We start from the raw sequence: 11525 nt of genomic DNA, 5'->3' as shown, positions 1-11525 counted from the left end.
TGGAGAAAAGGTTCATAGTAGGAAAGTGGTTCTTGAGAGTAGTTATTTTGGAGTTGGGGTGATTCTATGTATGGTTCGTATAGTGGTTGAAATGATGGATAAGGGTTAGGGTCATATGGAGGTGAATGGTGGAGAGGGGCTTGTGAGCATGGTGGTTCAAAGCTATGTTGAGGAGGGGGTTTATAGGTATATTGTGGTGTCGATTGTCACGAAGAGGTCCACCATAACCATTGTCTTGGTAAGCATCATAGAATGGTTGTTGATAATATCTTGGGGGTGGTTGTTGCCAAGAGGGTTGATCAAATCCTTGTAGCTCCTCCCATCTTTGATTGTCCCATCCTTGATCCAAGCTCGCATTGTAATCTCCTCTTCCTACAACTTGATTGTACCCAAACTTATAGCCAAAGGGGTGAGAATTCATAGTAGCAAGAGAAATAAAAAAAAAACTAATAAAATTTAATAAAAATAAATTCCTAAAACTAGAAATAACTAACAAAGAAACAAAAAGCAAAAGTTATTCACAATATTCACAATAACCAATAATAAGGCACACGTTTCCAATTCCCCGGCAACGGCACCATTTTTGATGAATGGATTTTTGTGTGGTAAAGAATTTCACAATAAATTCTCGTTGTAAGTATAGCTTCTAAACCACAAAGAATCATTTCATACAAAAATTTTGGTTGTCACAAGTAACAAACCCCTTAAAAATAATAACCGAAATATTCAAATCTCGGGTCGTCTCTCAAGGAATTGCAGGGAGGTGTAGTTATTATTGGTTATGAAAAAGTATCTTTTTGGGTTTTTTGAAAGGTTGAACAAGGAAATAAAATGGCAAGAAAGTAAATTAATAACTAGAAAAAACTCTTGGCAAGGTATGAGAACTAGACGTCCTATCCTAGTTATCCTTATCAATTGTCATGAGAATCATTCATTGCTCCCACTTAGTTAACCTCTAACTATGAAGGAAAGTCAAGTGGACAAATCAATTTGATTCCTCAAGTCCTAGTCAACTCCTAAGGAAAGACTAGCTTTAGAGGGATCCAAACTAACCAGCAACTTTCAATTATCAATCATCAAAGGAGTTTGATAACTCAAGAGTCTCCAATTACTCAACCAAAGCCAAGATCAGAAAAATCTAAATTAAAACCCTTCCAAGTATTTTGTCAAACACTTGGAAGGAATAACATAATTACATAGAGAACTAACAAGGAATATGAAATCCAAATAACCAATTTCAAACATAAATGACTAACAAAAAATAGAAGAAGCAATAAATATGAAATACCTCAAATTGTATTAAATGGGAAAATCAAATCTAACACGAAGAGTTCATAAATTCAATTGAAAAGATAAATAAACTAGAATGCTAAGACAATTAAAAGTAGAAGAGAAACTAAATTAAAGGAACATTGAACCTGGAATTGAGAAGAAATAAACCTAAAACTAAGAGAAATCCTAAAACCTAGAGAGAGGAGAGAGCCTCTCTCCCTAGAAACTACATCTAAAAACCTAAAATTCTATGAATGAATTGATGAATGAATGAATGTGATTCCCCCACTCTGCAGCCTCTAATCTGTGTTTTTCGGGCTTGAAACTGGGCCAAAAACAGCCCAGAAATCCCCCCAACGCTTTCTGTAAGTTTCTGCACGTGGCGCATGTCACGCGTACGCGTAGGTTACGCGTACGCGTCGCTTGTCTTCTGCGCTAGTCACGCGTACGCGTCGCCTATGCGTACGCGTCGCTGCTAACTCCTCAAAACTTCATTTTCTTACTTTCCTTCCACTTTTGCATGTTTTCTTTCCATCCTCTAAGTCGTTCCTGCCCTATATAGCCTGAAAATACTTAACACACATATCACGGCATCGAATGGTAATAAAGGGTAATTAAATTTGACAATTCAAAGGCCTAGGAAACATGTTTTCAATTATATTACAGAATTAGGAAGGATTTGTAAAACCATGCAAATTATATGAATAAGTGAGTAAAGAATTGATAAAAACCACTCAATTGAGCATAAGATAAACCATAAAATAGTGGTTTATCACCTTCCTTAGATGCCTCAACATCTCCCTCATTATCCAATGATAAAGCTACTTGAGAAAGTTCTATCTTTCGCTTTTTGAATTCACCCTACAAAACTAATTCATTTTAATTGCAACTAAATATGCCATGAAAAAAATTCTAACATATAGTAAAAATTATTTTTGAAAAAGACGAAAGAAGAAAAATAAACTAGCATCACATACAATGACTTTCTCAGATCTTTCATCAATCCAACTTTTGTTCTTTTTGGTGTGGCATTTAGTATGAACCTCCTCTAGAGAAGGTTTTACTCCCGTAGCTTTCTCCTATAATATTATAGTTTTAATCCAGAGGATAGAAAAAAGAATAAGAAAACATTGCACATAATAATAACAAGACTAAATTAAACTATTTTTATCTTACCATTCTGCGTGCATGTTCACCCATAGATATGGAACCACCAGTATGCATAGAACTTCCAACATTTGATGCTCGATTTACAGTATTTACTGCTGACCAGTTCTTAAAATGCGGATCTGTAACCCAGTAATGCAATAGTTGACGCCAAACTGATTTAGGAATATATTTTGGTACATAGTTGGAGCCTTTTGAATATTTGAATCTCTCTTGATTCATCAACCCTCTTAATTGAGCACTCCCTTTAATCTAAAAAATTTGACGAATTCTTGCATTGCGTTGAGGATCCCACATACAATATTTCTATAAAAGAAAACAAATTTTGAGATAAACAAAATTGATTATTATTCATTGAATGGTTGTATATTGTATTACAAGGGAAATGTAGACCTCATTACTTGTAAATTTTGCGATGCACTGAGATTCAAGTAAAGAGAGAATAGATTGGTAAACGGAGATTAAAGAGAGTTCCAAACAAAATGATACACTACTTGCTCCTAATCCTTAAGCAAAAAAGATTGTATGCCTTGATAAGTTTGAAGCCTCACATGACTTGGCATAGTGACAACAAGAGAGATGATGGTTTTATGATGCACCCGTCATATAGAGAGGCTTCAAAGCACTTTGATTGGGTCCACTCTACATTTGCGAGTGAGTATAGAAATGTTAGATTAGCTTTATTCTCTAATAAGTTTGCACCAAACTCTAATTTCAGTAACTTGTACTCTTGTTAGCCTGTTGTGGTGACTCCTTATAATCTATTTCCCAAAATATACATGAAGGAGCCATATATGTTCTTAACTTGTATCATACCCAGTCCAAGCAATCCAAAGACCAAAATTGATGTCTTCTTACAACCCTTTGTGTAGAGACGTATGATATTTCAACTAAAATAAATTTCAAATAGATATTGTATTCATGTAGACCATCAATGACTTTTATACATACAGGATGTTGTTTGTAAGAATCGGGGTTTTTCACGTAAAAACCGTTTTTACAAAAATAATAATTTAAGTGCTCGAGATACACTCAAAATTTAGAAGTTTTAATTTGAAGATATAAAGGTGAAATTTGATTTCAATGAATTTTTCTGAGTTAGAAAATGTATTTTCTGCGAAAGACCGAGAACCGGCAGCCGAACCGGGCACTGTTACCATACTGAGAACCTCCAATATTGTGTTTTGAAAAAAATAAGATTTTGAAAAATTTGATTTATTATTTTAAAAGGACAAAAATAATTTAGAATTGAAAACCGGGCACTGTTACCATACTGAGAACCTCCGATTCTCATTCCATACTTTATTGTTGTTTTTCAGATGTAGGTCGTAATCTACTTCAGTGAGATTGCGGATATGGTGACAGAGCGGAGTATGGTTTGTTCTTTGTTTATTTCTGTTTTGCTTTCGTCATAGTATATTCTCTCACCTTTTGTATATTTATCTTTATGGCCTTAGAGGCTTATTTGAGAGATATGTTGTATAAGCTGTTTTAATTCTAAAACTTTGTATCTTTCTATTTGTAACTAGTCGGCTTAAACTCCGCAAGCTGCGGCTAGTTCTCTATGATTATTATATTCTTATATTTATATATATTTTATTCTCTTATACCTATACCTTGTATCTTATGCATTAGCTTCATGTGAACGTTTCATGCTTTTGTAATTCTGCCTTTGAGCTTAATCCTTCATCAGGCTTCTAGAATATATTATTTCCTTCTATATATAAATATGTATAAGCCTTAGGACTGTCGTAACCTCTGATTAACCTTTGCTTTACGGCTAGAGGTAAGGTTTAGGGTAATTGGGGTATTACATTGTTCGAATGGTCTACTCGGCAGAATATCGTGTCCCATTTATATGGAGGATACAAAGTCATTTTGGCTGAAGAATGGGATAAGAATTCGTGGTTTGTTTTTATCAAAGATTCCTTGAGTTTGATCATCCTTTTCGACGCAATAAATACTCATTTAGGAAGAATAAAATTGAACAAGAAACTATGATAACGGGGCAGGGTTGAGACCTTCGACATATGGTAGGGAGCATAATTGATGAAATAAAATATATTTTGGGAGTTTCCTTATTGAAAATACATGGTTTGTCATTGTCTTGACGTGATGCATATTGAAAAAAACGTGTTTGACAACATCATGCATACGAAAATAGACGATGAGCGAACCAAGGATAATGATAAGGTAAAGTTAGACTTGGTGGACATTTGTAGGTGGTAAGATATGAACTTAAAGAGACTTGACAACGACCGATGGGTTAAACCAAAAGTTGTGTTCACTCTAACGAAGGATTAGAGACAAAATATTTGTAGATAGATTAGGGGGGAGGGGACTGAAGTTTCCTAATAGTTAAGTCTCTAATTTGGGTAGGTGTGCGAATTAAATGTCTCACACAGTAAGCTTATTACAAGGTTGAAGAGTTATGATTGTCATGTATTTATGGAGTCATTGCTTTTTGTTGCGTTCAAAGAACTTTCTACCAACATTTGGAAATCCCTCACAGAAATAAATGAGTTCTTTAGGGAGTTGTGTGCTACGAAACTTATGATTGATGATCTCACTGTCATGGAAAAGAACATTTCCATCATATTTTGTAAGTTAGAGAGGATATTCCCTCTAGGATTTTTTTTATGTGATGAAACACTTAGCAATCCACATGCCATACTAAGCAAGAGTGTATGGGCCAGTCTAATTTAGGTGGATGTACTATTTTGAGAGATTGATTGGATCATTCAAGCGAATTGAAGAACAGAACTCGGATTGAGGGTAGCATCTACGAAGCATTCTTAGCCAAAATAATTCAATTAGAGTATTTTTATCACACTATGTACAAGGTATGTGTTTAAATGTGAATGATATGATTCAAGTTCGCGAATAGGAATACGAAAGCACTAGGACTATAATATCACTGAAATAAATGTGACCAAAAAATATAGGCATTACGATCCTTTTATTCTATCTCAAAATGCACGATAAATATACTATTTGTCTTATCCGGAGTTATGCAAGTCTAGTTGGGTGGTTGTAATAAAGACTAAGGCAAGATGTCACATCGAGTCTGATGGAACGAGGATTAAGAACCTTATTAAATTGATGACCTAACTTCTTCGAAGATGGTGGTTCAAACTGGTGATCGGATCACCTTTAGGTCGACTGTTATAGATGATGATCAAGAAAAGGGGTGGATGGAGACAAAGAAGAAGAAGACAAGTTCGATGATTAGAAAGTTACCTCGGAAGAAGAGGATAAACCAGAAGAAAATGATGAATCTAAATAAGGATAACCTAAGTATAGTTTAACTAGCTTGTTATATGTTTAAACTTTAATTTGTAAGATTGTATAATTACAATGCATGCTAGGGTTAGTTCCATCTTCTGTATTTTTTTATTAAAATTTAATTAGATTATGATATAATTACATTGTTTTAGGTAGACATAACGATAGGTAGACATGTTGGAGGGGCTCTCCATCCTCTACAAAGGAGTCAGGACAAGCACCGACACCAGCACCTAGATTGTTGCCTCAGCAAGGCTAATGGTATGACAATGACCATCAGGATCCGTAGTCATTAGGATTTTATTTTAATTTATTTAACGATATCTTATTTTTTTGAATTTTTATTCTATACGCTCGATATTTCACATTATATATAACTGAATGTTTTCATTAAAAATACTATTTGATTTCCACTTAATTCAAAAAAAAAATAATAAATAAATAATAAAAAATAGTTAAATTTATCGTCGATTAATTTGCTAATAAATTTTATTTAAATAAATATAAAATAATATTTTACCATCGAATTTATTGTTAGATTTATTTTCTGGTAATAATTCGGCACAAAACCATAATATGTTGCGCCAAAGTTATCGGTAGAAATTATTCAACGGTAACTACTTTTGATTTTTTGTCATTCATTTTTAAAAATCTGACAGTAATCAGTTATCAATGAAAATTTTATTATTGGATATGTCTGATACAAAATTTGATAATAATAAATTTATTGACGATTTTGTTTTTATAATTCCTCCAATAAATTTAATGGTTTTCAATTTCTTGTAATGTGGTGGGAGAAAAAAAAGAGGAGGAGAGAAGGTGATGGATCTGCTTGAACTTGAGAGGGGGGTTGAATCAAGTTAGCTCAAAATTAACGTTTCAAACTCAGTTTTTCGCGGAAGCTAAAATGCAGGAGATTTTTTCATTTTGTCTCATGTGCAGAAAAGAAACAGAGAAGGGAAGAAGAGAAAGAGGCTAGCATGTATCCTGATTCAGATTCTAAGTGCCATGAATCCTACATCCAGTGTCCACCACAACCATGGTGAAATTTTCACTATAATCAACTGATTACAATCACTAATACTATTGAATTACAACCTAATTCAACTAGTATCTACCACTAAACTTTTACCACTAAAGCTCAGCTATCAAAAGTGCTGTCCCAACTTGGAAGGGGAATCTAAACAGATTCAAACTCACTAAGTGCTAACTCAACTTGGCAAGGGGAACTAGTCCTAGTTCAAGAACTCAATTACATAGAATTTCAGTGGCTCTTTCATGCATCTTTTTGCCTTTTCTCTCATGACTTTTTCACTCACATTTTTAGCCTTTTTCTCAATACAAAAGATGACTAAAGATAGCAATAACAAAAATCAGAAATGAAGCACTAGTAGAAGAAAAAGAATTCAGCTCAATAGTTGAGATGATGCTCTTGAATGTGCTCTCTTTTTCTTATCTTCAAATGTTGAAATGATGTCCCTTATATTATCAGCTTGCTTTCCTATTTGTATCTTTCCTTTCCTTGTTCCAGCTACCCGTTGGAGCTGTTTCTGAGGGCATGTAGTCCTTGCTCATCCTGCTCCACTATCCCTGCTGGTTGAGGAACCATTCCACCATCTCTGCTGTCCTTGAATTTGCTTTCATCCTTGGCATGCATTACCTTTTCCATATGCTCCATTACTCCTACTATTTGAGGAGCTGCTCTGCTGCTTTTGTAAGTTTGTGTTTTGCTCTCCCACATTCTAAATTGTGCTTTGCTAATGTCTTTGGAGTAATGGAGTTGTCCTTTGTGTCTTTTTACTTTGTTAGAGCCACAACTGTCCTTGTTGTTGAAAGATGTTCTTGTTGCTTTTTCTTCTTTTTGTTCCCACTATTCTATAATTCGGTTCTCTCTCTCTTGGATCATGTAGTTACCCATTCAAATACAAAAGACTGATGTACTATGACCTTAAATGTTGGAGCTGTAGCATGTTAAGTTGCTGAAGCAAAGCTAACTGGGGTTAAAACAATCATACAAGTGGGCCTGCAACATTTAGCACACACATTAAATATATTTGAGTTTTAACCCAAAAAATATTTGTCATTATTTATAAAATCCAAAATTAGCCTTGGCTCAACAGAATCCAAAATCAGCCTTGGCTCAACAGAAGGACACACAGAAAAAAACTAAGTAAAAAGGAAAGAAGGATGATGGAGAGGATAAAACTAAGATTTTGAAAAATATCAATGAAAAAATAGAAATAGTTTATGGTTCACATGGTGTGTCTTCGTATCTCAGCTCCAAGGTGATATACAAATTTTCTAAATTTGTGTGTATCTGTGTTCACTTATATTTTAGAATATTTTGTGTCTTAACTAATTAAACGCTGGACATGCACTATGTCTTAGATGGATGATAGATGTATCCACTAACCAAATATTACGTTATATATGTATTATGTATACCATTACCAATATATATTGCTTAGCGCTTACTTTAGGTATTTCTGAAAATGAGAGATATATATAAATACCTGAGATAAGCTTAATTATAATTTTAGTAAGTATCACTATATCAGCTATGACAATTAGGAGATAATAATAATAATAAAGTTGGTGATAGATAAGAAGCAATTTATTTCACTTTGTATAAATAAATAAAATTAATTAGATTATCACCGATTGGTGGATTAATAGCTACTACACTTTATTAATAATAATAATAATAATAATAATAATAATAATAATAATAATAATAATAAAATTTATAAATTTAAAATGAGAAATTAATTAATTTAAATTAAAATAATAAAATTCGCATATAATAAAATTTATAAATTTAATAATAATTAAATTTTTATTTTATTAGTTTACTAATTTTTTTATTTTATAGAATTTAAATTCACACAATACACATACGATTATACGAATGATGCCGTCACTTTACATCACGTCATGATTGCTTTTTTTTTTTTTTTTAAGAGTCCACAAAAATATTATTTGTAAAATCGTAAAGGATATATTTAAATTTAATAAATTAATATTAGTTTTATTAATATTCAAAGTTATTACCGTTTTAAATATTTGATTACAAACGGTTACATACATGATCTTTTTTATGGTTAACGGATATACATGTATCTATTGGAATACTAATGAAAAGTACATACACGTGACTTATAAGGTTGCTTTGTGCTATGTGCTTGTATATATATATAATTGTCCATTATTTTAAGAGAATATTGTACTAAGAGGGCAATTATTCATCTATTGAGAATGGTTATATTTATTTGTTCAAGCATTGAGAATTTTTTATTATTTTTATAAAAAAAATTTATAAGTTTTATTGTATTTTGAAAAAATATTATTATTAATTTTATAATAATTAAATATAAAAAAATATTTCTATAAAAATTACAATCTAATTGTACTTTAAAATCAAAATATAATTAAGTTTTATCATCTTCTCATCTTCATTTATCCAACAAATCGTATATATATATACATATATAATAGTTTATACATGGTTGGAAATTTTTTAATGATCAAAATAATAACCCCGATGTCTATATCTAATTAAATTAATTATACAAGTTTTGTGGAGAATTAACTTATATTAATTAGCTGCCGTAGCCAACATGCCATTACCAGCCACCAAAGATGAAAGATCAAATAATGCTTCTATTTTTTTTATCATTTAATTCTTAATTTTTTGTATTCTTCCTACTAATTTTGTATTCTTTTCTTAGAATTAGAATATTGGATAGCTACATAATCCAGCTTTGTTGAGAATCTCATTTATGTTATTGGACAAAAAAATGTTGTTTGTAATCTTATTCATCATATCAATAAATACTTGTTACTGCACTATCTTTTTATTAAAAAAATGAAGCTTTTTCTTTCCTTCCATTAAATATATATATCATTCTTATTTTGTTTCACAATATTATTTTGAAAAGTAAAAAATTCATGTTGACCAATGACCATCATATTATTATTCGACGGCTTACTCTATAAATAAAATCTAGACGGCATGTTGGACATGGTAACACCTTGAATTCTTTACTATTGTCTTAGCAAATTAAAACACACACACACACCACATACAAGAATCAGAAATTCACAGCAATATGGAAGATTTGAAGTTACATGGATTTTGGTATAGCCCCTTTACAATGAGGGTGGTATGGACCTTGAAATTGAAGGGTCTATCATATGAGAACATTGAGGAAGATCGCTTCAATAAGAGCCCTCAACTTCTTGAATACAACCCTGTGCATAAGAAGACCCCAGTGCTTGTTCATGGTGGAAAACCCATTTGTGAGTCCATGCTCATTCTGGAATACATTGAAGAGTTATGGCCACAGAATCCATTGGTCCCTCTTGATCCCTATCAGAGGTCTCAAGCAAGGTTTTGGGTTACATATTCTGATCAGTTGGTATGTTTATTATAAACTCGATCATTATTTAATTTTAAAAAAATCCATCTGAAGTTTAACCGGAATTTAATCATATATAATAAAATAATATCTTTATGTATAAATTATATAATTTATTTTTTTTATAATTTAATATTTTAAATCGATTAATCATTAAAAAATACATTGATTCAACCAATATTATTTTTTATCAGTTCATTACCAAATAGACAATTTTTATCTTGAATTGGACCGACCAGTTCTACCCAATTTTCTTGTAATCACGGTCTTCAAAATCTTGCTTATTAATTAAGTCATATTTTTATGCTTAACATCAAACAAAATACTCTACAATTTATTTTCTTGCAAGATTACATATTGAGCTGATTAATTTACAATAATGTGTATTATATTTTCCTAATTTATTATATGTCCAAGCATTTAGTAGTTTTATACATGGACTAAATGTGTGAATTAATATATATGTTTGGGGCAATGCATAAAGTTTCCTGCAGTTGTGCCACTAATTTACGTCGACATTGCTAATGATGAAGAGAAGGAAAAGGCCACAGAGAAGGTCCAAAAACTTCTAAGAGATGTTGAAGATCAATGCTTATTATTGGTTGATGAGAAACTATTCTTTGGTGGTGACACTATTAATATGGTGGACATAGCTTTTGGATCAATGATCAAATTTCTTGTAACTATGGAAGATTTGAATGAATTGAAGGTTCTAGAAGCTGAGAAATTCCCTCGTTTGCATTCATGGTTTAATAATTTCAAGAATGCTCCAATCGTCAAAGAAAACTTCCCTGATAAAGAGAAAATGTGTGCTAATTTGAAGTATATCAGAAAAACAATAAGAGAATTGGAATCATCTGCCTAGTTCAAGAAGAAGGTTCCTTTTTATGAATTTAATAATTCTTTGGAGTGATTCTATTTATTTTGTTGTGAAAATAAATCAAGTTGTGAAGATTTCAATTTGATCACCTGTACTATTTATTTGTTTAAATAAATCGTTGATATTTGTTATTTTAATATTTTATTATTTGTTTAATTTGTTAAATCTTTTCACATTCATGATACTCACAAATTAAGAACTTTTAATTATTTAATTTAAGCAAGCATCTATATAATTAAAGATTTGTTTGGTGAACTTCTAATAAAATTTTTTTTAGTTATTTTTTAAAAAAATTTTATAAAAAAATAAAAATAATTTTATATTTAGATATCTCATATAAAAAGATCTTTTTTGTATCAATTATGTTTGGGTATTAATAAAAAAATATTTTTATTTATTTATTATGTAAAAAATATCTTTTTTTAAAATAAGATGCAAATTGTGACTTTTTAAAAAATATATCTTTTATTTTTAAACTGCTATTATTTTTATTATTAAAAATT

The 11525-nt window shown here is 31.2% G+C and overlaps 1 protein-coding gene across 1 annotated transcript; it reads left to right on the top strand.

The window, feature by feature from the left end:
* Positions 1 to 9730: 9730 nt before the first annotated feature.
* On the top strand, positions 9731 to 11146 carry LOC107616906 (putative glutathione S-transferase). Its single transcript, XM_016318787.3, has 2 exons — positions 9731 to 10142; positions 10627 to 11146. Exons 1-2 carry the CDS (start codon positions 9834 to 9836, stop codon positions 11005 to 11007), a joined length of 690 nt encoding a protein of 229 aa, XP_016174273.1. The 5' UTR covers positions 9731 to 9833; the 3' UTR covers positions 11008 to 11146.
* Positions 11147 to 11525: the final 379 nt, after the last annotated feature.

The sequence above is a fragment of the Arachis ipaensis genome, chromosome B9, assembly GCF_059453495.1.
Source record: "Arachis ipaensis isolate K30076 ecotype BB chromosome B9, ASM5945349v1, whole genome shotgun sequence".
NCBI classification, from domain to species: domain Eukaryota; kingdom Viridiplantae; phylum Streptophyta; class Magnoliopsida; order Fabales; family Fabaceae; genus Arachis; species Arachis ipaensis.
The sequence above is the reverse complement of the archived record's forward strand: the minus strand, read 5'-3'. Positions and strand labels throughout refer to the sequence as shown.

What these genes read in the sequence shown, in the direction of transcription:
- LOC107616906 (XM_016318787.3), top strand. Translation starts at nt 9,834, where the DNA reads ATGGAAGATTTGAAGTTACATGGATTTTGGTATAGCCCCTTTACAATG. An exon ending in TTACATATTCTGATCAGTTG is followed by an intron (nt 10,143 to 10,626) that starts GTATGTTTATTA and finishes CAATGCATAAAG; the next exon opens with TTTCCTGCAGTTGTGCCACT.